General features: G+C 47.4%; 1 protein-coding gene across 4 annotated transcripts in view; it reads left to right on the top strand.

Annotated features, from left to right (window-relative positions):
- SGSM1 (small G protein signaling modulator 1) overlaps positions 1–26,848 on the top strand; it is a 120,967-nt gene that overhangs the window by 24,303 nt on the left and 69,816 nt on the right. For all 4 annotated transcript variants that reach the window (XM_055375346.2, XM_031005503.3, XM_063704768.1 and 1 more), the window contains exons 3-8: positions 14,988–15,063; positions 17,646–17,808; positions 20,295–20,447; positions 25,302–25,369; positions 25,591–25,736; positions 25,855–25,986. In XM_055375346.2, the coding sequence (XP_055231321.1) occupies positions 14,988–15,063; positions 17,646–17,808; positions 20,295–20,447; positions 25,302–25,369; positions 25,591–25,736; positions 25,855–25,986 (738 nt within the window). The remainder of the gene's footprint in view (positions 1–14,987; positions 15,064–17,645; positions 17,809–20,294; positions 20,448–25,301; positions 25,370–25,590; positions 25,737–25,854; positions 25,987–26,848) is intronic.

Genomic DNA, 26,848 nt, shown 5'->3' on the forward strand with positions numbered 1-26,848 from the left:
CCAGGGCTGCCTGGCCCTCTTCCCCTGTCCACAGTCTGGTCTGTGCCCCGGGATGGGTTTGGAGGAGTGTGTGGCCTCCTCTTTCTTCCTGCATGGAGACAGTGCCCTCTTCTGCAGTGTTCAAGGGTAATAACCTGTTACCCTCCTTGCTAATTAACCAGCCTTTTCAATTTCATCTCCTGGCCTCAGGCTGTCAGCTCAGGAAGATATTCTAGCCTGTAGCCGGGATATCAAACTATGCTGGGAGATATAGCCAGTAGCTGGGTAGCAAAGGTGGAAGAGGTCTTCACTTGGAGCCCGTCCCTCAGGCTGAGAACTACCTGCACCCTTACCACCCGCTGCAGATCCATTCCCAGGGTAAGAAGGTTGCAGCCAGCTTCCTGGCTGTGTGACCTCAGGAGAGGAGCTTAACCTCTCTGAGTTTCGAGATCCACAGCTGTAAGTGGACAACCTTCTCCACTCTGCAGCTTTTGGACTTGAGACAGTGTGTGAATACTGTCATGGGGGCAACAGGAAACAGATGGCTCCCCCAAACCCAGTACGTTAAGGCAAATTTAATAAAGCGGCTATTGACTAAGGTGGGTGGGAGGAAGGATGCTGGGAGTCCACAAGGAAGGATGTAGCGCCCCGTGGCTGTTAACATTGGGAACCAGGAACCATCATCACCCCTGGATCTGAAAGGCGGGAGGGAGAGATTACCAGAAGGGGGCTAAGTGTATGGAGAGGGTCCCCAAATGAGCTGTGGCTGCCAAGTCCCTTCCTTCCTTAAGGAAGCTTGAGGTAGCTGGTTTTATATCCACTCCCACCTTCCTTTTTTCATTATTGTTTCACTCTCCCTCTCTGCTTTTCCTTTCGCTTGAACTCTAATGAACTTTGAGCGTGCATGAGAATCACCGGGAGGGCTTGGTAAATGCCTCCAGTAGTTGGGGAAGGGGGTTAGGATTAACATTTGCATTTCCAGCCAGTTCCTAGGTGATGCTGATGCTGCTGGCCCATGAGTGAGCAGCTCTCCTACTGCATAGCACTTTCTCTGGACCTCTTATCTCATCTGACCCTCTGGCTCACTGCACTAAAAGCCCCTCCCGGACAGGGCTGTGATTCCTTCCCTGAGGCTCTCCACACCTTGCACCCAGTATCACAGCCCTGATTAGAGGGGCTAGGCTTCTGCATCCTGTGTGGCTGAATTTGCAGGCATTGCACCATTTGCAGCTTGTCTCTATTGACTTGGCCCAGATGGGTTCACGCTGCAGGTTAGTGGTCCTTGATGGAGACGGAGGTCAGCGTGCAGGCGGGTTAGGAGGAGGTGCTCTTAGGATCAACACCAGGAGGTGGAGTGAAGCAAGCAGGAGAGGCAGAGGGAGAAGTCGGGCCATGATGCAGCCTCAGGGGAAGCCTCGGCCAGCCCTGTGGGGAGTTCCAAGGGGAGCTGGGATGGCCTGTCTGAGTTATCCTGAGTTGGGGCAAAGTGGCTGGAGGTTTATACCTCACATGCAGCAGTCATTGGATGTGCACCTCCCGGGAAGGAGCAAGACCTTGGAGGAGGCTCTCTGGATACCTAAGGCAATGTCCTGTCCCCCATGGGGCTGACAGCTGAGGGTCTTTGACAGTTCTCATGGGATCTGGGTGGTGCAAGGCAGCAACTACCTCACCAGCCAAATTTGGCCGAGGAGCCTGGAGGCAGGGCCTTCTCACGCTCCCTCCTCTGCCCTTTCTTCCCATCCTTGGTTCCCATGGCCCCTGTACCCCAAACTCAACTCCTTCCTCAACTCCAAAACAAAAAGCCTCTTGATATCCTTTGAGCACACAGGCCCCCAGCGGAGACACCTGCCTATGGCTTTGCCAACAGCCAGCCTGTGCGTCTTAATTTTTCTCAACCAGGCCGTCCTGTAATACAGAGAAGTAAAAGTCCCCAACGCCCCAACCTAGCGTGCACTGAAATGAAGAATCAACACATCAGTGTTGTTACCCTCCAGGTGCAGTGGTTAGAAAGAGGAAGGGGAAGAGACTGTTTGTTCTGTGTTGTATCACTGAGTCCTGGAGAGGAGGCCTAGGTTGGCTGGGTGCATCATTCATCCCACCCAGAGAGTCAGGGCAGCAGCCGTCTGCAGGGAGGCCCCCCGGAATCCTGGCTCCCTGGCTCAGCCCGTGGCTGTCTTGGGGCAGGCACTCCCTCAGCTGTCCAACACAGTCCTGGGGTTTGGAGATTTGATGAGTTAGTTCATCTGATCCCTAGATCTGGGTCAGTGTGTGGTGGGAAGAGGCTTCCCTTAGAGTCGCATTGACCAGGGTTTAAACCTCAGATTTGTTGATGATCTTGGGCGCCTAGTAACCAACATCCCTGATCTTTAGTGATGGTAACTCCCTGGGGCATATGTTATGAGGATTCTGTTTGCTCGCCATGTCTGTGTGGCAAGTGCCAGGCACATATAGATAAGAGGGTTAGTGTTATTTTCAGAGATAGTCATTGGCTGAAGCTTCTAGAGGTGCAGTTAAGAGCGTGGGTTTAGCTTCCATTTCTGCCTACTATTTACTATATGACCTTGGGCATGTTACTTAATCTTTCCTTAATCTTTCTGCCCCTCGGTCTCATCATCTGAGAACTAGGTATGAAATAGAAACTCTCCTCACAGCACTGTGGAGAGGGCATAATGAGCGAATAATACAGATCAAACCTAGATGCCATCTGTTAGCTGAGTCTGGCACACGAGAAGGGCTTGGTCAGAGGGAGAGATGATGAAGATGATGAGGATGATGAATATGATGGTAATGGTGGTGCCATCAGTGGATCTGTTACTTCACTAGGGCTGCCCTAACGGTACACAGAATGGGCAGCTTGAATGACATAAACTGATTTTCTCACAGCTCTGGAGATGGAAATCCAAGATCAAGGTGGCTGCAGGACTAGTTCCCTCTGAGCTCCGTGAGGGAAGGATCAGATCCAAGCCTCCCTCCTTGGCTCATAGGTGGCCATCTTCTCCCTGATCTTCACATGATCTTCCCTTTGTAGCTGTGTCTAAATTTCCTCTTTTTTTTTTTTTTTTCAGACGGCGTTTCATTCTTGTTGCCCAGGCTGGAGCCAGTGGCGCAATCTTGGCTCACTGCAACCTCCGCCTCCTGGGTTCAAGCGATTCTCCTGCCTCAGCCTCCCGAGTAGCTGGGATTACAGGCATCCACCACCACGCCCGGCTAATTTTTGTATTTTTAATAGAGATGGGGTTTCACCATGTTGGCCAGGCTGGTCTGGAACTCCTGACCTCAAGTGATCTACCCTCCTCGGCCTCCCAAAGTGCTGGTAAGCCACCATGCCTGGCCAATTTCCTCTTCTTATAAGGACACTTATAATCATATTGGATTAGGACCCACCCTAATGACCTCATTTTAACTTAGTCACCTCTGTCAAGATCTAATCTCCAAAGACAGCACATTCTGAGATAGTAGTGTTAAGGTTTCCACATGTGGGCCAGGCGCGGTGGCTCACACCTGTAATCCCAGCACTTTGGGAGGCTGAGGCAGGTGGATCACGAGGTCAAGAGATCGAGACCATCCTAGCCAACATGGTGAAACCCCATCTCTACTAAAAATACAAAAATCAGCTGGGCGTGGTGGCCGGTGCCTGTAGTCCCAGCTACTTGGGAGGCTGAGGCAGGAGAATCACTTGAACCCGGGAGGTGGAGCTTGCAGTGAGTTGAGATTGTGCCACTGCACTCCAGCCTGGCGACAGAGCGAGACTCTGTCTCAAAAAAAAAAAAAAGATTTCCACATATGAAATGGAGGTGAAGGGAACACAGTTAAGCCCATAGCGATGGGGGAGGTGACATTTTGCATGATGAGATTCCCGAGGGTGGAAGAGGCACGACAAAGGAAAGGAATGGAGGGTGAAGGCATGCTAGACAGTGGGAGGTAGGCACATCTTTGAGGCCAGAGGAATAAGTGGGGAGACCCTGAAGGGTGGTGCTCACTTGAGGGCGTCTGCTAGTTTGTGACAGAGCTAGAACTTTCCAAGGTTGGCAGCTCCTCTTCCCACCCTCTCACCATGTGCTCTGGAGAAAGCTAGGGGTTTGCCACATTTCCTGAGCAAGCTCATGGCTTCCTTTTGTGGAGAGAACAGATGGGGCCCAGTAGCCTCTGCTCACCATGAGGGAGGACACAGGCAGGTGGCCGCGCTTCTGCATCAGAGCCTCTCTGGAGGTGACAGCAGATGGTTGCCTCCAAGGAACAGGATGTTGGCAGGATGGCTACAACCTTAAGAGAGGGCCAGCCACTGTGTATGGGAGTTGTCAGTCACGTCAGCACTGACCCTGAGAGCTGTCCCCGACTGCAGACCACCTAAGTAGGCCGTCTGGGCCATGACTCAGGATACAGAAGCAGTTTCCTTGGCTGGAGCTGCGAAGTAGACCAGCCTGCTGGAGCCAAACATTCTTGTGCAGGGTTGGCCCTCGGGCCAAATCCAGCCTTCCACTGGTTTTTGTGAATAAAGTTTTATTGGGACACAGCCATGCCCATTCATTTATGTATTATCTATGGCTGCTTTCATGCTACAAGGGCAGAGTTTAATAGTTGACATGGAGATCATATTACCCACAAAGCAGAAATTATTTACTCTGTAGACCTTTACAGAAAAAGTTTGCCGGGTACATGGAATGGGCAGCTTGAACGACATAAACTGATTTTCTCACAGCTCTGGAGATGGGAATCAAAGATCAAGGTGTATACAGGACCACTTCCTTCTGAACTCCGTGAGGGAAGGATCTGATCCAAGTCTCCCTCCTTGGCTCATAGGTGGCCATCTTCTCCCTGATCTTCACATGATCTTCACTTTGTATATACGTCTAAATTTCCTTTTTTTTTTTTTTTTTGAGACGGAGTTTCACTCTTGTTGCCCAGGCTGGTCCTCTGTTTTGGAGTCTGAAGTCTTAGATGTCAGGCCTGGCCCTGGATCTTCCTGGTTATGCTGATTTAGAGGAATGTCCCCTGCCCTCTGAGTCTCAATTGCCGCCTCTGCCAGCGGGGATTGTATTCGCCTGATGTTGTGAGGCAAGGTAGGCTGGAGAGAGCTGTGCAAACTGCGACTCACTCAAGACATACGTTATTCTCTGCGTTCAACCTGCCTATTGCCTCCTCCCCCTCCTTTCCTCCTAGGCAAAACTCTTTTCATACCTGCTCCATACTGCCCTTGGTGGTGATGTTTCCCCCTGCAAAGTTAATTTTGCTGTTTCTTCTTAACTTGATTTTTACCTGCATAAACATGCCTGATGCAGGGAGGTGGGATGCACAGACCAGATGTAACTTGTTCCAGGGCAGCAGGGGTGTCTCTGTCATCATTATTCAAATGCTACTGATTGTTGAGCACGCACCGTGTACCAAGCCCTATGCTAAATGCTTTACCTGCGTCGCCTCATCTAAACCTCCCCGTTAATTCAACAGATAGATATTGAGTGCATGCTCTGTGCCAGGCCCTCTGCTGGGTCTTGGGAGTAGAGCACCACCAGATGGCAGGATGAATTCCTGACCTCATAGAGCGTAGAGGCCATTACATCAGAGAGTTAGGGAATAAGGTAAATAAGCAAAATCATGTAGCGTGGTGGACATGTGAAGGACTATGGAGAGAAAAAAGGCAGAAAAAGGGGTGTGTTGGGTACCAAGTGGGGTGCAGGTTGGGGAGTTGCAATTTTAAGTAGGATCATCAGGGAAGGTGACATTTGAAGAAAGAGTTGAGATTGCTGGGAAAAGAGCATTCCAGGCAAAGGGAACAGGAATTGCAAAGGACATGAGATGGGCTCTGCCCACAGAGCTGGGCAAGCAGCAAGGAGGCCTGTGTGTGTAGAGCAGGTGTTGGGATGGGGGAGAGGGGCTTGGGAGGTCAGTAGAGGGGCCTCCTTGTGTGAGGTGGTGAGGACTTGGGTTGTCACTCTGGGTGAGATGGGAGCCATGGAAGAGTTCTGGGCAGAGGAGGGACGTGGTTTGATAGAACTTTTCTTTAACTGAAAAATATTCATTTATTTATACTATGTGAACATATACCATATGCACATTTTAAAATGGTAAAATATACATAATATAAAATGTGCCTTCTTAACCATTTTTAAGTGTACAATTCAGTCTTGAGTACATTTACATTCTTGTGTGCCAACCTCCAGATCTCTTTTCGAAAGATAAGCTCTATACCCATTAAATAATACCTCCCCATTTCTCCTCTCCCCAGCCCCTGGCGACCACCATTCTCCTTTCTTTCTCTTTAAATTTGGCTACTCTAAGTACCTCTTATAAGTGGAATCATGCAGCATTTGTTATTTTGCGTCTAGATTATTTCACTTAGCACAATGTCCTCAAGGTTCATTCGTATTTTGGCATGTGTCAGAATTTCCTTCCTTTTTAAGGCTGGATAGTATTCCATTGTGTGTGTTGACCACATTTTGTCTATCCATTCAGCCATCGATGGACACTTGGGTTGTTTCCACCTTTTGGCTACTGTGAATAATAGTGCTGTGAACATGGGTATACAAATATGACTTTGAGACTTTGCCTTCAGTTCTTTTGGGTGTATGCCCAGAAGTGGAATGACTGGATGATGTGCTAATTGTATGGTTAATCTTTTGAAGAACCACCATACTGTCTACCATAGCGGCTGCACCATTTCACCTTCTGATCATTGCACAAGGGTTCCAGTTTCTCCACATCCCCACCAACACTTACTTTCTGTTTTTTCATAGCAGCCATCCTAATAGGTGTGAGTGGTATCTCATTGTGGTTTTGATTTGCATTTCCCATTGAGCATCTTTCCATGTGCTTGTTCGTCATTTGCATATCTTCTTCAGAGAAATGCCTATTCAAGTCCTTTGTCCATTTTTGAATTCAGTTTGTTGTTGAGTTGCAGTTCTCCATATATTCTGGACATTAACCCTTTATCACATAGATGATTTGCAGATATTTTCTTCTATTTCACGGGTTGCCATTTTCACTGTTTATTTTGTCCTTTGATCCACAAAAAGTTTTAACTTTGCTGTCCAGTTTACCTATTTTTAATTTTATTGCTCATGCATTTGGTGTCATATCCAAGAAATCACTGTCAAATCCAATGTTGTAGGGACCAGCCCCACAGGGTCGGTGGGTCTCTCCCTGTGTGCGGCAACAAGAGAGTGTAGAAATAAAGACACAAGACAAAGAGATAAGAGAAAAGGTAGCTGGGCCCAGGGGACCACTACCACCAATGCACGGAGACCGGTAGTGGCCCCAAATGTCTGGCTGCGCTGTTATTTATTGGATACAAGGCAGAAGGGGCAGGGTAAAGAATGTGAGTCACCTCCAATGATAGGTAAGGTCACGTGGGTCACGTGTCCACTGGAGAGGGGGCCCTTCCCTGCCTGGCAGCCGAGGCAGAGAGAGAGAGGAGACAGAGAGAAAGAAAGCTTATGCCATTATTTCTGCATATCAGGGACTATTAGTATTTTCACTAATTTACTACTGCTATCTAGAAGGCAGAGCCAGGTGTACAGGATGAAACATGAAGGCAGACTAGGAGTGTGACCACTGAAGCACAGCATCACGGAGACGGTTAGGCCTCCGGATAACTGCAGGCGAGCCTGACTGATGTCAGGCCCTCCACAAGAGGTGGAGGAGCAGAGTCTTCTCTAAACTCCCCCGGGGAAAGGGAGACCCCCCCCCCGCTTTCCCGGTCTGCTAAGTAGCGGGTGTTGTTCCTTGACACCTTTTGCTACCGCTGGACCACGATCCGCCTGGTAACGGGCATCTTCCCAGACGCTGGCATCACCGCTAGACCAAGGAGCCCTCTGGTGGCCCTGTCCGGGCATAACAGAAGGCTTGCACTCTTGTTTTCTGGTCACACCTCACTATGTCCCCTCAGCTCCTATCTCTGTATGGCCTGGTTTTTCCTAGGCTATGATTATAGAGCAAGGATTATCATAATATTGGAATAAAAAGTAACTGCTACAAACTAATGATTAATGATATTCATATATAATCATATCTAAGATCTATATCTGGTATAACTATTCTTGTTTTATATTTTATTATACTGGAACAGCTCGTGTCCTCTGTCTCTTGCCTTGGTGCCTGGGTGGCTTGCCGCCCACACAATGTCATGAAGCTTTCCCCATTTTCTTATATGATTTTTGTAGTTTTAGCTTGTGCTGAAGTCTTTGGTCCATTTTACTTTAATTTCTGTATGTGGTATAAGGTAAGGGTCCAATTTTATTCTTTTGTATGTAGCTATCCAGTTTTGCCAACACCATTTGTTTTAAAGACTATCCTTTTGTTACCAAAACACCAGGGGTTAGGTCTAGGTCCTGCTGCTCACTGCACAGAAAGCCGATCACTGAGATGACAAGTATTGCCAAGGAAGAAGGCTTTAATCGGGTGCTGCAGCTGAAGAGAAGGGAGCTCAGTCTCAAATCCATCTCCCTGACTGACTAAAACTAGGTGTTTATATAGCCGGGAAGAAATGCAACAATGTGTAAGAAAACAAGGACTAGGGAGTGACAAGGAAGCAATCATGGTGAATGAGGGGGTTCCCTCCCATCTGTTATCTGGTGAGTTTCAGTTCTTTGATACTTTTTTTGACAGGCCTGAAGGACCTTCTCTGAGGAAGGAACTCAGATAAATACAAGTTTCAAGCTTTTTAAGACCACAAGGGTCAATTTCTATGTTTATCAAAAAGGACAGTTTATGGGGCAGTTGGGTCAGTTTCACTTTCTTCTTTGAATGGGCATGGCACCCTTGACAAAAATCATTTGATTATATATGTGAGGTTTTAGTTCTGGGCTCTCTATTCCATTTGTCTAAATGTGTGTTTTTTTTTAATGCCAGTACCACATTGTTTTGATTTCTGTAGTTTTGTTATAAGTTTTAAAATCAGGAAGTATGAGACCTCGAACTTCATTCTTCTTGTTGAAGATTTTTCAAGAATATTTTTCAAGATACTGTTTGGTAGTCAGGGTTCCATGAGATGTTCCTTGATATTAATTTTAGGATAGATATTTATGTTTCTGCAAAAAAAAAAAAGCACCATTGGGATTTTGATAGAAATTTCATTAAATCTGTCGATTACTTTGGTAATATCAACATTTTAGGAGTATGAAGTCTTGGAAACCATAAACAGAGGATGCTTTTCCATTTATTTGTCTTGTTTTTATTTTGAGATAGAGTCTTGTTCATTTGTCCAAGCTGGAGTGCAGTGGTGTGATCACGGCTCACTGCAGCCTCAACCTCTTGGGCTCAAGCTATCCTCCCACCTCAGCCTCTCAAGTAGCTGGATTGCAGGCACATGCCACCATGCCTGGCTAGTTTTTGTATTTTTGTATTTTTTTGTAGAAGTGGGGTTTCACTGTGTTGCCCAGACTGGTTTCAAACTCCTAGGCCCAAGTGATCCTTTTGCCTCAGCCTCCCAAAGTGCTGGGATTATAGGCATGAGCCACTGGACAGTGACCGACCATGTTCTTTTAATATGCTGTTGAATTCTGTTTTTAGTATTTTGTTGAGTATTCTTGCATGCATATTTATCATAGATATTGGTCTGTAGTTTTTTTGTGACTGGCTTTGGTTTCAAGGTAGCCCTGACCTTATAAAATGAGTTTGGAAGTGTTCCTGCCTCTTTAATATTTTTGGAAGAATTTGAGAAGAATTAGTTTAATCATTTTCATGTTTGGTAGAATTCAGCAGTGAAGCCATGTGGTCCTGGGCTTCTCATTATTGGAAGGTTTTAACTTACTGATAGCATCTCCCTGCTATGATAGAGCTGTTAAAATTTTCTATTTCTTCATGATTTAGTTTGTATATTGTGTGTTTCTAAGAATTTATTCATCTTATCTAGGTTATCCAATTTGTTGGCATACATTTATTTGTTTATAGTATTCTCTTATAATGGTTTTTTCTGTGGCATCAGTTGTAATGTCCTCATTTTCATTTCTGATTTTAATTTTGAGAATTCTTTTTTTTTCTTAGTCAATCTTGCTAATGGTTTGTCAGTTTGTTGATCTTTTGGACAAACCATCTCTCTCTTTTTTTTTTTTTTTTTTTTTTGAGATGATATCTTGCTCTGTCGCCCAGGCTGGAGTGCTAGAGTGCAGTGGCGCAATCTCAGCTCACTGCAAGCTCCGCCTCCCGGGTTCACATCATTCTCCTGCCTCAGCCTCCCGAGTAGCTGGGACTACAGGTGCCCGCCACTATGCCCGGCTAATTTTTTGTATTTTTTTAGTAGAGATGGGGTTTCACTGTGTTAGCCAGGATGGTCTCGATCTCCTGACCTCATGATCTGCCTGCGTCAGCCTTCCAGATTGCTGGGATTACAGATGTGAGCCACCACGCCTGGCCTGGGCAAAATATGTCTTGATTTTGTTAGTTTTCTCTGTTTTTAAATTATCTTTCATTTATGGCTGCTCTAATCTTTATTTTTTAATTTTTTAATTTTTAATTTTTATGTATTTATTTTGAGAGGGAGTCTCACTCTGTCACCCAAGCTGAAGTGCAATAGTGCGCTCTCGGCTCACTGCAGCCTCCACCTCCTGGGTTCAAGCAATTCTTCCACCTCAGTCTCCCAAATAGCTGGGATTACAGGCATCCACCATCATGTCCAGCTAATTTTTGTATTTTAATAGAGACAGGGTTTCACCATGTTGGCCAGGCTGGTCTTGAACTCCTGACCTCAGGTAATCCGCCCGCCTCAGCCTCCCAAAGTGCTGGGATTACAGGTGTGAGCCACCATGCCCAGCCTAATCTTTATTATTTCCTTCTTTCTGCTAGCTTTGGATTTAGTTTGTTCTTCTTTTTCTTGTTCCTTAAGGTGTGCAGGTAACTTGTTTCTTTGAGATCTTTCTTATTTTAATGTAAGCATTTCCAGCTGTAAGTTCCTTCTTAACACTGCTTTTATAGCAGCCCATATTGTGTTTTTGTTTTTATTGGCCATGTTGTGTTTTTGTTTTGTTTTGTTTTGTTTTTTAAGACGGAGTCTCGCTCTTTCACCCAGGCCAGACTGCAGTGGTGCTATCTCAGCTCACTGCAAGCTCTGCCACCTGGGTTCACACCATTCTCTTGCCTCAGCCTCTCGAGTAGCTGGGACTACAGGCGCCCACCACCACGCCCGGCTAATTTTTTGTATTTTTAGTAGAGACAGGGTTTCACCATGTTAGCCAGGATGGTCTCGATCTCCTGACCTTGTGATCCACCCGCCTTGGCCTCCCAAAGTGCTGGGATTACAGGCGTGAGCCACTGTGCCCTGCTGTGTTTTTGTTTTTATTTATCTCAATATATTTTCTAATTTCCCTTGAGATTTCTTCTTTGGCACATATATTATTTAAGAGTATGCTGTTTATGACTCTTATTTGTGGGTTTTCTAGTTTTCCTTCTGCTGTTGATTTCTTGTTTCATTCCATTGTGAATGAGAAAGATGCTTTGTATGATCTCATTTTTTAAAAAAATGTATGATGACTAGTTTTGTATCCTAAGATATTCTCTCTCCTGGAGAATGTTCCATGTGCACTTGAGAAAAGTGGGCATCCTGCCATCATTAGGTGGAGTGTTCTGTACATATCTGTTAAGTCCAGTTGTTGGTTTATAGTGTAGCTCAAGGCCTCTGTTTCCTTACTGATATTCTGTCTGGTTGTTCTATTGACTTACCTTTTAACGAGATCCTTCTGGCTGTATTAAAATGAGCTTCTTAGAAGTGGATGCAGGGAGACCAGTAAGAGTCTACAGCATTGATTCAGGGGAGAGGTGATGGTGACTTGGACTGGGAGGTGGTGGTGGAGGGGCTGAGAAACGGTTGGAATCCGAGAACATTTTGAGGGTACAACCAACATATTTGACTGAATCTTTAGAAGTTGGTGCTGTTTTTTGTTTGTTTTTTGTTTTTGAGATGGAATCTCGCTCTATCGCCAGGCTGGAGTGCAGTGGCACGATCTCGGCTTACTGCAACCTCTGCCTCCCAAGTACTGTTGTCCTAAGGGGGTAAAGGAATTTGCCCAAGTTGTGATAAGTGGCTCATCCAGGATTTGAACCCAGGTCTGTCTGTCCCCAAATTCTCAGTTCTTAATTAACCATGTACATTCATGAAAGTGCTCTTGACCCAGCTGCCTGGACTCCCCACCCCCAATGTCTCCCTGACAGTCCTCTACCATCTACGACTAAGCCTGGACTCACTCCCTCTGTTGCTACATTCCCAAATGTCATCAGGGTCTGGGTGCTTGGCAACTGCCTTCCAGCAGTTTCTCAGCATCACCGTGTCCTGCCTTAGAGGAGCAAAGGAAAGAAAGAGGTGGATTCCTGCAGAGGGGAGAGAGGTGTGCAAATGCTCTGAGACCACGTGGGCTTCATGACATGTTGTAGAAGGAGCTCAGCCCCTGGAGTCAGACAAACCTGGGTCCAAACACCAAATCCAGTCCTCATAGCTGTGTGACCCCAGACAGATTACTCCACCTCTCTGGGCCTCTGTTTCCTCCCCTGACAAATAGGGATAATAATGGTACTGCTCTATTATCCACAATTATGGTTATAAGAAAATACATATATTTTTTCAAAAAAATACTCTACCAAAGCCTGAGGTCAATCATGATTCTTTGAGCCATTCATTTTCCAAAGAGAACTTTACTGAGCACATACCATGTGCTGGAACTCGAGGTAGTTGTTGGCACCATAGCCATAAAGCGAGGAAACACAGAATGGTTGCCCTCATGGGGATCAGAGCCTGGCAGGGAAAACAAGTACTGACCAAATGTTACACGTCTGATGGGTGTTTCAAGAGCAGCTTCTCTAGGAACCCAAGCAGGGGAATTTGATGTCCTGAACCAGTGACATTCCAGCCAGGGCCAAAATAACGGTGATGGGAGGCCAGGTAAGGTTTCAGGCAGAGCTGATGACCTGCATGCAGCCGACATTTATTTGCAGCACACTTTGCAGACATTTATTGCGTGCCAGGTTCTGTGCTCAGCACATGATGATCATTATCTTGTTCAGCCTTCCCAAGTGCCTTGAAGCTGGTGCTATTTCTATAAACTTTTTAGCCAAGGAGAAAACTAAGGTTCAGAGAAGTGACGTGATTTGCCTGAAGAAACACAGCTAATAGTGGGAGGAGCGAAGGTACAGCAGCAGGAGCCATGATGGGAGAAAAAAAAAAGAAAGTGATAAGTTTGAATTTCTACTCTGCTCCTTCCTACTCTGTGACCTTGAGTGGTCCAGTTTGCCTCCACGAGACTCCGTTTCCACATCTGCAAAATGAAGCCAACTTCTCATGGGCCTCCCTAGATAGTTTTCAGGGTTAGAAATGCTGCAGTCAATGCCCAGCTTGGGGTTGGTGGAGCGCTGAGATCAGGAGCTGTTCACAGTGCTGGTGCTGACTTGGTTGTGTGGGGTGGGGGTGGTGAGCCAGCTCTAGGGGGACACTGCCATGTGTTTCTGCAGAGAAGGTGGACAGGGATGCACCGAACTCTGTGTTCATCTCCAGGAGGTAACCAGAAGGCAGGGAGAGCAGGCAGGGAGGGCCTGGGACAGCTCTCAGATGCATGGATGTGCTGGCCTGGTGGAGTCTGGATGGGCCACAGGACAGTGGGAAAGGCTGTGGGAACCCACTGGGTGGGGGTAACTCAGAACTTTGCTTTATTTACCCCAAACATCAGAACCCTCAGGGTGACATAGAGCTGGAACAGGCCTTTTGGATTGTGTTTTCCAACCTCCTCATCCTCACAGTGGGGTAACTGAGGTCCAGAGAGGAGACTGACTTTGCTTAAATCCCACAATGACTCTGGGCAGAATCAGGCCCAGAATCTAGTGGAGCAGAAGGGTGTTCAGGCTGCCAGAGGATCAACACCAAGAGCAGAGAGGCACAGCTGCCCTTTTGCACTGTGTCCCTGTGCCTGGCACATTAGAGGCACTCAGGTGAGAATTCTTGAGCAAGGGAGTGCGCTGGGAAGAGCACACAGCCTGGGTGTCTGTCTCGAGCTGGAACCTGTCTCTGATAGCCAGCTCTGCCTCCCTGGGTAAGTGCTTTCATCTTGCTGAGCATCCATTTCCCAAAATAAGATCAGAAACCCACTTGGGAGGTCTCCAAGCAGGGATTTGAACTCAGGTCTACCTGATTCCAGGGCAGGTTTTTTACCCTGCACTTTCTTGATGCCTTTATATATCTGATTCATTCATTCATTCATACACTGATTCATTCATTCATCCAGTCATTTAGAAAATGTTGATTGAGCATCTGCCCTGTGCCAGGCACTGTTCTAGGCTGTGCAAATTCAGCAGTGAATGAGGCAGATGAAGTTTCTGCCCTTGTGGAACTTAAATTCTAGAAGAAAGAGATAGACGGTCAACAAATCAACAAATAGAATGGGAATAGTGGTAGACTGGGCGCAGCGGCTCACACATGTAATCCCAGCACTTTTGGAGGCCGAGGCTGGCAGATCACTTGAGGTCAGGAGTTCAAGACAACATAGTGAAACCCCGTCTGTACTAAAAATAGAAAAGTTAGCTAGACGTGGTGGTGGGCACTTGTAATCCCAGCTACTCGGAAGGCAGAGGCAGGAGAATGGCTTGAACCCGGGAGGCGGAGGTTGCGGCGAGCCAAGATCGTGCCATTGCACTCCAGCCGGGGCAACAAGAGCGAAACTCCGTCTAAACAAAAAAAAGAATGAGAATAGTGGTGAGTGCCCTACAGGAACTAAAACAGGGGATGGGACTGGGGAGGGGTCTGCCTTAGACAGTGTGGTCAGGAAAGGAGATGACGTTTTGTGAGAAGCCTAAGAGAAGCAGCAGCCTGCTGTGTGAAGAACCTGAACAAATAATTGATAAAATGAGAAGCATGGAGCTGTGACAGGCCTCAGACCGCCAAAAGACAAGGCGAGGAGGGGGAAGGAAAGCAGGTGTCAAAACATCCCAAACAGCCTGAAAGGCCTTGTGGGGAGCAATGCAGCCCTTTTGGGGCACCTATACCCAGGTCACCTTGGTCACCTTGGACCTCTTCCCCTCCGGTCACCTTTGCCTTCCAGGTGAAGCAGATCATGGAGGAGGCTGTGACACGCAAGTTTGTCCACGAAGACAGCAGCCACATCATCTCCTTCTGTGGTGAGTCTGTGACCTGGGAAAGTGGCTTCTTTCTCTGTGGGCTGCCTCGGGGAAGTGGTGTCTTGGAGCCACTGTTTTGCTTTATGACTCTGAAGTTAGTTTTGTATTCCAGAGGGGGACTCGATTGGAGAATTTGAAAATACAGAACAGTGTAGAGAAACAATTAAAAATGACTTCTGTACCCCATGAAGAGGTCAGTGTGGTTAACACCAGAGGGGTTGATTGTCTTCCTGTAGGCACCATTCACACCGACCACACCCCAAGTGACACACAGTCTTGCATCTGAGGAATGGGTTCCCTGTCCCTCACTCTGCCTGTGGCTATTGCTAGGTAAAGGGAGAGGGTAGATGGGGACTTTTAAAAAAGGGAACTAAGAGCCCATGACACATCCTGAAGGATCGCGTCCATCTGGCTCAGCAAAGAAGGCAGGCCGAGGGCTCAGAGCGTGACTCAGACATGTCTCCTTGAACCAGCTCTGCTCACAAGCTTCTGGAAATAACCCCATGGCCAGGCTTTTGCTGTACTTTGAGAATGGCTAGAGATGGGGTCTGAGTGTCTCTGAGGTCAGGATAATCAGTGTGTACATAGAAGTGGGAGTCTTTCTGTCTCCCTGAAAATGTCTTAATTTAATAATTGGAGTGTCTCATAATGCAGGACATGTTCTAATTCCCCTCCCGTGATCTTGGTCCTGTGGAGAGGCCTGAGCTGGGAGAGCTGGCCAGCCCATCAGCTGCCGTCCAAATGGCTGGGGGCACCACCCCACGGGGCCCACAACATGCTGAGCACACGCCGTGACCCGGGAGGCAAGGACCTCAGTTCACCCTCTCTTCAGCCAGGCAGACCTGGATCCACCTCTGCCGCTTTCTTGGGAGGCAAGGACCTCAGTTCACCCTCTCTTCAGCCAGGCAGACCTGGATCCACCTCTGCCGCTTTCTTGTAATTGACTTTGGGCAAGATCTTTCTTTTCTTTTCTTTCTTTCTTTCTTTTTTTTTTTTTGAGACAGGATCTCCCTCTGTCACCCAGGCTGGAGTGCAGTGGCACAATCACAGCTCACTGCAGCCTCAACCTCCTGGGCTCAAGTTATCCTCCCACCTTAGCTTCCCGAGTAGCTGGGACCACAAGTATGTGCCACCACACCTGGCTAATTTTAAAATTTTCTGTAAAGATGGAGTCTTGCCATGTTGTCAGGGCTGGTCTTGAATTCCTAGGTTCAAGCATTCCTCTCTCCTTGGCTTCCCAAAATGAAGATCTTATTTTTTTTTAAGTGGGATGTGTTTATTTAAACATATAGCTCTACACACATACACACATGCACATAATTACATACATATATGTATGTGTATATATACATATATATGTGTATTCCCAGTTTTTTATGTGTTCCTGAATATTTTTATTTCCAAATAAAATTATATGCATGTCCATCTTAAGACTTGCTAGCATACCTACCAATTAACTTAGAGGAATAAAAGTAGTAAAAATAGTATAATAATTCGGTAGCTCTACTCAAAAGTATTTGGGTGGGAGAAATTTGATGGCACTAAATGAAACCTAAAGAATCTCCTCGAGGTTTCTTTTGTCCATTGTTTCTTATAAGCTGTTGTCAGGAAGGATTAAACAATGTCTACAAAGCCTGAATAGTCAGTTCACTTACATCGCCGTAAGCAAATGAAAAGTACTGCATATGTAAGTTAAAATTAAGATATCTAAGAGATCATCTCCTCAAATATTTTAAATCTATGGGCAGATTAGGCAATATTTGTTTTTTTGTTTGTTTGTTTTTTGGGGTTTTTTTTTTTTGAGACGGAGTCTCACTCTGTCGCCCAGGCTGGAATGCAGTGGCGCGATCTCAGCTCACTGCAAGCTCTACTTCCCAGGTTCACGCCATTCTCCTGCCTCAGCCTCCCGAGTAGCTGGGACTACAGGCGACCGCCCCCACACCTGGCTAATTTTTTATATTTTTAGTAGAGGCGGGGTTTCACTGTGTTAGCCAGGATGGTCTCGGATCTCCTGACCTCGCTCTCCAGCACCCAGCATGTCCCAGATCCGCCCGCCTTGGCCTCCCAAAGTGCTGGGATTACAGACATGAGCCACTGCGCCTGGCCCGAGATTAGGCAATATTTGATCATTCATTCAAAACAAAGTGTTTTCTAACTCAAAAAAACAAAACAAAACAAAACAAAAACAAACAAAAAACCGTGGTGATGAGACCAAAACTTCTCAATATTTCTCCTTGCACGTAGCATAACCTTGGTCAAGCTATGCCCCCTGAGAGCGCTGGTTTGCTCTTTAGAGCTCTTACTTCATGAGTTTTGTCACAAGAATTAGGAAAGGTAAGTCTTAACAATTATCCGACACCCAGCAGATGCCTAATAAGGAGTACTTCTTATATAGTCACTTTTTCAATAAACATTGATTATGCACCTATACAAGTGTGAGCTCCCTGTCTCTGGGGTAAGACAGAAGGTAAGAAGATTGAGAGGGCTCTCCAAGGTTCCAGTGTCTGACAGAAGCTCTGGGACATGCTGGGTGCTGGAGTGCATGGGCAGGGCAGGGTCTGCTGACTGCCATGTCCCTGCAGCGGCTGTGGAGGCCTGCGTTCTGCACGGGCTTCGGCGGCGGGCGGCTGGCTTCCTACGCAGCAATAAGATTGCAGCCCTCTTTATGAAAGTGGGCAAGAACTTCCCGCCGGCTGAGGATCTGAGCCGCAAGGTGCAAGACCTGGAGCAGCTGATCGAGAGCGCGTGAGTGCAAAGCATGGGGCACAGGTGGGAGCAGCTCCCCGGAGAATAGTCCACAGTCCTCCCTGGGTCCCGAGAGAGCCTGCAACCCCTAGCACTCTCTTCAGTCTCCATCCTGCTTCTGAAACCCACCAGACTCTTTCCCACCCCAGGGTCTTTGCACGTGCCTCACACTCCACCAGACTCACCCATCTGATCGTCCATAGCTGCTTTCTTGTCATCATTCAGACCTGTCGTTAGCTCAGAAAATTCCAACTCTCACTCCATCTTCTCTTCCATATCACCCTGTTAATTTCCCTCCCGGTTGTTGTTGGTTGGCCATCTATAGTTATTCATGTCAGGTTTGTTTGTTTGTTGTCTGTCTATCTCACTTGATGCAGAACTTCATGAGAGCAGGCAACTAGATCTGTTTTCTCCCATTATGTCTCAAGCATCTGGGCCAGTGTCTAGCACCTGGTAGATGCCCAAGAAACAATTGTTGAGTGAGTGCCTGCTAGGACCCACGGCCTGTTGTAAATGCAAGGCAACCAAAGTTTGATAGAACCAATATGGCCTCTGTCTGCATGGACCAGACACGAGGACCTCATTATCAATAGGCATATTATAACACATTCAAATACACTGACTAGAAGTTAAAAAAAAAAACTCTCATATTGAAGTAACCTTAGAATGGGGGAGGTGGCTTCCCTCCCTCATCTTGGTGACTGGTGGTATGTATTAGGGGGAGGCTCATGGACAGAATGTGTGCATGTGAGCACCTTCAGCCAGAGCCACTCCCTGGGAGGTCCTGTCTGCACAGCCAAACCCCCAGTCTACAGCCTGGTCAGGGAATGACAATTTGGTTTTAACTCCTGGCAACAAATTCGGTGCTGGTGGCTTCCCAGAGGAATGTGCTGTGATTCTGAAGCTGTGATTGGGCGTTCTGGGGAAAAGCACATGGATTGATTGGTCATGTCTGTCAAGGACAAAGGCAGGGAAGACACAAGCATGTCCTATGTTTGCAGTCTCTGCTGTGGATGGTCAGTCCACTTCGCTGGATGAGAATGGCCCTTTCCTTGCATTTCAGGCCCTGCCTGCCCAGGGCTGCTGGCCAGAACGGTATGGTGGTCAGAGCTCAGGATTTGGCTCTGTCAACTCCCATTTGGAATGACTTCTCAGCCAACTGTTCTTTGAATACCTTCCAGTCCATCTGCTAAGTTCCCAGGTGTTTGCAGATAACTTCTTAAAGGATTAGATTTGTCATGAGCCTTCCACAACACTGGGAGTGACCTCCTAGTGGAGGAGTTAGAGATGCCTGTGCAAGTGGTAAGGGAGAAGCATTTATTCATACATGCAATCACTCATTCATAAACATTTACTAAGCCTCCTCTATACGTCAGCCAGTGTGCTGGGCCCTGGAGATACAGAAATGAAGAGGGCCAATGCTTGCCACATGGTAGACTCTCAGTAAGTATTTTATTTAAAAAAAAAAAAATGAGTTGCGGCCAGGTGCAGTGGCTCATGCCTGTAGTCCCAGCACTTTGGGACGCCAAGGTGGGCAGATCACCTGAGGTCGGGAGTTCGAGACCAGCCTGACCAACATGGAGAAACCCTGTCTCTACTAAAAATACAAAATTAGCTGGGCGTGGTGGTGCATGCCTGTAATCCCAGCTACTTGGGAGGCTGAGGCAGGAGAATCGCTTGAACCCAGGAGACAGAGGTTGTGGTGAGCCGAATTGTGCCATTGCACTCCAGCCTGGGCAACAAGAGTGAAACTCCGTCTCAAAACAACAACAAAAAAAATGAGTTGCCGATTTCATATCCTCAAGATCAAAGCATGGAGGGGAAGACAGAAAAGTGAGCAGGGAGCTCAGCTCCAGAGGCTGACAGAGCGCAGACCAGCTTTGGTTGGTCCAGGAGGGCTTCCTGTATGTAGGAGGCAATGCCCTCACTGAGACTTACAGAGTGAGAGGGATCAGCCTGGGAATGGGTGGGGAGGGAACCCGGAAGAAGCGGCAGCCCAGGGAAAGGCTTCAGATGAGACTCTGGTGGCCTCAGGCATCTGCACATATCTCTGTCTGGCTGGATCATGGAGTCATAAGGGTTAGTGGTAAGGAGATTGCTGGAGAGGTGAGTGGGACAAGGTCTTGGAGCTCTCTGCTGGTCTTGTTGAAGAGCTTGCTTCCCAAGGGCACTGGGGACCCAATGAAGGATCTACACTCCAAGACTCTTCTTGGCCCGCACTCCTTTCCAGGAGAGAGAGGTGGGGGGTATCAGTATGAGAATCTGGCTTGCCCTAGGAAAGTGTCTTGTTTAACCACATCTGCACACTCACTGGGTATTACTATTTCTTCAACTCCTGACCAGCTTGCTAGCAGCAATATGGGCTCTTCTTGTTTAGCTGCCATTCCTTCATTTTCTGAGAGATTGAACATTCTCCCATTTGCCAATTAGTCCTGTGTAGATTTGCTCTTGTGAGTATCTATTCCCCTCTTTTATTGGTCTTGAAGGAGAAACCAGATCCAAGGCCTCCAGGAGAATGTGCGGAAGCTGCCGAAGCTGCCCAACTTGTCCCCACTTGCCATCAAGCATCTGTGGATTCGCACAGCCTTGTTTGAGAAGGTCCTGGACAAAATTGTGCATTACCTTGTGGAAAACAGCAGGTGAGAGGGAAAGACCTGACACCTGGCCATGCTCTGCCCCCACCTGCCGGCCGTTGTGGAAATTGCACCCCCTGGCACAAAGCTGCTTTCTTTTTCCCCTTGACAGCCACTAAATTTGAAAGTGATTAAATGCTTGAAAACTTGGGTAGATTCAAGAGCTTAATGGCAGTGCAAGGTCTTCGGATTTAGGGTGGCGTATAGGGATCCTGGGTTTCTTCCTTGTCCTGTGGATTACTCCACTCAATAACTGTGTGGCCCTAGAGAATCGCTTAGCCTCTCTGTGCCTGTTATCTCTTTTGGTAAATGGCATGGGGATTCCCGATACTCCAGAGAAGTGAGAAGGGAATTTGGTGAATATGCAGCATTTTGAAAATTCATGGTGAGGCTGGGCGCAATGGCTCACGCCCGTAATCCCAGCACTTTGGGAGGCCGAGGCAGGTGGATCACGAGGTCAGGAGATCAAGACCATCCTGACTAATGTGGTGAAACCCTATCTCTACTAAAAATACAAAAACAAAATTAGCCGGGCGTGGTGGCGGGTGTCTGTAGCTCCAGCTACTCAGGAGGCTGAGGCAGGAGAATGGTGTGAATCCGGGAGGTAGAGCTTGCAGTGAGCTGAGATTGTGCCACTGTACTCCAATCTGGGCAACAGAGCAAGACTCCATCTCAAAAAAAAAAAAAAAGAAAGAAAATGCATGGTGAGCCTTTTTAACGTTTTCTCCACTAGCTTAGATTAATCTGATGTGAAAGTTTTATAGTGTGAGCCCTCTTGGGTAACCATTCATCCATGCATTCATTCATCCAGCAAATATTTAAATGAGGACCTGCTGTGTACTGGCATTAACCTAGACGTCAGGGATACAGTGGCGATGCCTTTCATGTCACAGAGCTTGTATATCATCGCAAGAGCAGTGAGGAGCCATGGAAGAATTTATCATCTGACACTCCTTGTGGCCAGCATGCCTCTCCAGCCCCCAAGAGGTGGCAGGAAGGGGGAGAGAGAGAGAGAGAGAGGGAGGGAGGGAGGGAGGGAGAGGGAGAGAGAGAGAGAAATATCTCAGAATCTCTCCATCTTTCAGAATATGAAAGTGCTGGCTTAACCACATCTTCACACAGTGGATGTTTTTATTATCATTCTTTGCCCCTTTGCAAGGAAAATATGCATGAAAGTGGAGAGAAAAGTCCCCCTTCTCATGAAGTTCACGTGCTTGTAAGGAAAACCAGCCAACAGTCATGCTGATAATACCTGATGGATGTTCCAAGGGGGCGTGGTGGTGTTGATAATTTTCTCCCGGTGGTCAGGGAAAGTGTCCTGGATGGCGCAACAGTTAAGCTTCCGTTTGAAGAGCATGGAGGCATTAGCCAGGTGATGGGATGGGGAACAAAGTGTTTCTGGTGGAGGGAATAGCAGGTGCAGAGGCCTAGAGACAGGAAAGAAACTGCAAGAAATCCAAGCTCTGGATCTCCAGTTCCCTATTTACCTTCTAGTAATAACATGTCTCTGCCTCCTGCCCCATGAAGGTTTCTGGGCCTCTTTAACTATTGCCTTTGGCGTATGACCTTGAGCATATGACCTGCTGATTAAGTTGGTCAAAGGGAATTAGTAATTTATTTGAGAAGCAATGTCAACCTGCTTTTTTTCCATTTCAACTTTTTATTTTTAATTTACATTTACATAGAAGTTGCAGAATTAGTACAGAGATTACTAATTGCCTAACCCCAATGATAACATTTTACATACCCATAGTGCAATGATCAAAACCAGACAATACTATTAACTAACTGCAAAACTTTTTTGGATTTCATCAATTTTTATATTTACTGAATTTTTTTATACAGTTCTATGAAACTTTTAACGCATGTGTAGTTTCATGTAACCCACATCACCATCAGGATACAGAATTATTCCAAAATAAACCTCATCACCCCAAAGAAACTCCCTTCAGCTACTTTTTACAGTCACACCTCGGTTCCAACTCTATCTGCTAATTTTTAAATTTATTTTTATTTTTCGAGATGGAGTCTCACTGTTTCGCCCAGGTTGGAGTAGAATGGTGCAATCTTGACTCACTGCAACCTCTGCCTCCCGTGTTCAAGCGATTCTCATGCCTCAGCCTCCCAAGTAGCTGGTTTTACAGGCATGCACCACCACTCCTGGCTAATTTAGTATTTTTAGTAGAAACAGGGTTTCACCATATTGGGCAGACTGGTCTCGAACTCCTGGCCTCAGGTGATGCTCCCACCTTGGCCTCCCAAAGTGCTGGGATTACAAGCATGAGCCACTGTGCCTGGTCGTTTTTTATTTATTTTGAGACCCCTACTTGCTAATTTTTGAGGCAGCATGTTCAAGGTTTTTGATCGTATAATTCTGCTGATTTTTAGAAACTGAGTGATGGCAAAGTGAAAAGTGTCTTGATGTATTATCTTCAGATTTGACACCAAAATGTACAGCCTTGATATTGAATAAGTCCAGAGCATGTCAATTCTGGCTCATACAATATTCCAGTTGATGGAAGAGACTCTTGGGGGGTAAGATTAACGATGATGTTGCCACCATTTTGTGAGAATTTCCTGATGTTGGGCTCTGTGCTGTGCTGTGTAAGCAAGTTGTCATTTAATCCTTCCAACAATCCAGGCATTTGAGTTCTATACTTCCTCCCATTTTACAGCTGAGGACCAACGCTCAGAGAGGGGTGTCACTTGCCCAGCGACACACAGCAAGGCAGGGAGAGGCAGAGCTGGGCTCCCACCCACTCTGTCTCACTCCAGATCCTGTGTCCTTTACTTCCTTCTGTATGTTGGCAAGAGCTGAGCCATGTGGGCTCAGCCCATGCCTGTATCTGCCTGCTCTGTGGCCTCCAGCAAATAAATTGCTTACCCTCTGTGGGCCTGAGATCCCTTGGGAGGTCAGAACAAGGTCCTTTTCAATCCTGAAATTGTTTCTAGACTGTATGAGTTTTCAAGGAATTAGAAACCACTACACAATAACTCAAACAAACAAATCCAAAAACATTCAGCACAAACATTGTGTTGATGGTGTATTAGTTCGTTTTCATGCTGCTGATAAAGATACACCCAAAACTGGGAAGAAAAAGAGGTTTAATTGAACTTACAGTTCCACATGGCTGGGAAGGCCTCAGAATCATGGCAGGAGGCAAAAGGCACTTCTTTTTTTTTTTTGAGATGGAGTCTTGCTCTGTTGCCTGGGCTGGAGTGCAGTGGCGCCATCTTGGCTCACTGCAAGCTCCGCCTCCCAGGTTCACGCCATTCTCCTGCCTCAGCCTCCCGAGTAGCTGGGACTACAGGCACCACCACGCCTGGTGAATTTTTTTTTTGTATTTTTAGTAGGTACGGGGTTTCACCGTGTTAGCCAGGATGGTCTCGATCTCCTGACCTCATGATCCGCCCGCCTTGGCCTCCCAAAGTGCTAGGATTACAGGTGTGAGCCACTGCACCCGGCCAAAAGGCACTTCTTACATGGCGGCAGCAAGAGAAAAATGAGGAAGATGCAAAAGCAGAAACCCCTGATAAACCCATCATATCTCGTGAGACTTAGTCACTATCACAAGAATAGCACGGGAAATACCAGCCCCCATGATTCAATTACCTCCCCCTGGGTCCCTCCCACAATATGTGGGAATTCTGGGAGATACAATTCAAGTTGGGATTTGGGTGAGGACACAGCCAAACCATGTCAGATGACATCACTTTTTATTTTTCAGAGCCAGATCCCGGGGGCATTTTTGAGCATATTTGAGGCCAGTGCTCTCAATATTAGTTATCAAGGCAGGAAAGCCTGTTACACAGCCTTTCAGTACGCGCTGCTGCTAAACAGCATTTGGTTGCCCCAGTAATAGAAGGGCAGACATCATCTGAGCCTCTAAGTCACTTCCTGTCTCAAATGGGAGATGTGGTAGAGGCAGATAGAGTCAGCCAGGCCTCTGCAACCTGCTAATTATTATTCTTGTTACTATTATGAAGGCTCTATCATGACCATGTGTTAAGGAGGTACATGCTGAGCACCCCGCTAAATACCTTTAATTTTTCGTTCTCTCGAAAGTCCTTCCAACAGGCTGGGTTTACAGGTGGCTTATGCCTGTAATCTCAGTGCTTTGGAGGCCAAGGTGGTGGGATCACTTGAGGCCAGGAATTCAAGACCAGCCTGGGCAACATAATGAGACCCTGTATCTACCAAAAATTTAAAATTTGAAAATTAGCCAGTGGTGGCGCATGCCTCTAGCCCCAGCTAATTAGGAGGCTGAAGTGGAAGGATCACTTGAGCCCAGGAGTTCGAGGTTACAGTGCGCTTTGATTGTGCCACTGCACTCCAGCCTGTGTGACAGAGAAAGACCTTATCTTAAAAAAAAAAAAAAAAAAAAAAAAATCCACGGCCGGGCGCGGTGGCTCACGCCTGTAATCCCAGCACTTTGGGAGGCCGAGGCGGGCGGATCACGAGGTCAGGAGATCGAGACCATCCTGGCTAACACAGTGAAACCCCGTCTCTACTAAAAAATACAAAAAATTAGCCGGGCGTGGTGGCGGGCGCCTGTAGTCCCAGCTGCGCGGGAGGCTGAGGCAGGAGAATGGCGTGAACCCGGGAGGCGGAGCTTGCAGTGAGCCGAGATCGCGCCACTGCACTCCAGCCTGGGCGACAGAGCGAGACTCCGTCTCAAAAAAAAAAAAAAATCCTTTTTTCAGCCCTATGAGCTATATTATTATTATCCCCATTTTACAGATGGGGCAGCTGAGGCTCTGGGTGGTAACCGAGTGACACTGGGGATTGAACTCTCGTCTGTGGATTGTGCGTCCTCTGCTGGTCTCCATCCAAACCTGCATATTCTCTCCTCTTGCTAGTAAATACTATGAGAAGGAAGCTCTCCTGATGGACCCTGTGGACGGCCCCATCCTTGCATCTTTGTTGGGTAAGTTGTCCTGTGTGCTGAGCTTCATCTAGACCCATGGTCTTGAGTCTGAGGGGCACCTTCTCCAGGACTCTCTCACCCCTGTCCAGCCTTGCCCATGGAAATGCAGCACTGTTCTAGCTGGCTGGAGGGGAGGGTAGTGAGATGGGCGGCCATCTGCTGGTAGACATGCGGGAGGACTTTCCGGGGCAGTGGGTTCCCAGCCCCCACATGCCCCTCAGTGGGGCCCTGTGCCCTAGAGTACACCAAGATGAAGACTGCAGATCACTTCTGGACCGATCCCTCGGCTGACGAACTTGTCCAGAGGCACCGCATCCACAGCTCCCACGTGCGGCAGGACTCGCCCACCAAGCGTCCCGCCCTCTGTGTGAGTGGGGTGGACAGTGGGGCAGTGGGAGGGACCTTACATGAGGGCAGGAAGCAGGGTAGGAGCCCTGAAAATCACCCCAGGCCTCATCCCTCTGTCTCCCCTCACTCTCTACCAGATCCAGAAGAGGCATTCCAGTGGCAGCATGGATGACCGGCCATCCCTCTCTGCCCGCGACTACGTGGAGTCCCTGCATCAGAACTCCCGTGCCACCCTTCTCTATGGCAAAAACAACGTTCTTGTTCAGCCGGTGAGAGGTTATCTTGGGCCTAGATCTTGCACTGAGGGTCTCACTCCAGGTTATAGAGGAAGAGGTCTCTCTGGCTCCAGATTGCCAATCCATTCATCCATTTATGCGCTCACCCATGCACACATCCACCCGCCCAACACTCATTCATCCATCCATCTATATTTACACGCACCCATCCTTACATCCACCCATCCACCCATTGTCACATCCATCCATCCATCCACCCATCTTTACATCCACCCATCCACCCATCTTTACATTCACCCATCCACCCATCTTTACATTCACCCATCCACCCATCTTTACATCTATCCATCCATCCATCCATCCATCCCTCCATCTATCCATCCATCCATTTGTCCATTTATTTTCCCATCCATCTCTTCACTCACCTGCATACCCAGGCTTCTATCCATCTGTTTGCTCTTGTTCTCACTCATTGATTCAGCAAACATTTCCATGGACCTGCTATGTGCTAGGTGCATATAGTAGCAAGATCTTCATTCTCATGGCCAATATTTCTTGATGCTTCCTATGTGTCAGGCACTGTGCAAAATGTTTTCAACTGTATTAACTCTTAAACCTCCCAACGACCCTTTGAGGCAGGTACTGTTATTGCGGGCCTCAGTATTATCAGATGGTAGTACTGAGGGCTGTACAGGTGAAGTAAGGCACAAAGACAGTTATGATTTGAATTCAGGCCAGCTGGTGCCACAGTCAGTGCCATCACTCAGTCACCTTCCCTGCCCCATCACATGGCTAGGCTGCAGGGATGGGTGGTAGGTGAGGCATATGCAGTTCCTGCCTTCATGCAGTGTCTCCTTTCGCTGTCCCCCCCCAGGGCCATTTGGTTGCATGGTCA

This window comes from Gorilla gorilla, chromosome 23 (genome assembly GCF_029281585.2).
Source record: "Gorilla gorilla gorilla isolate KB3781 chromosome 23, NHGRI_mGorGor1-v2.1_pri, whole genome shotgun sequence".
NCBI lineage: Eukaryota > Metazoa > Chordata > Mammalia > Primates > Hominidae > Gorilla > Gorilla gorilla.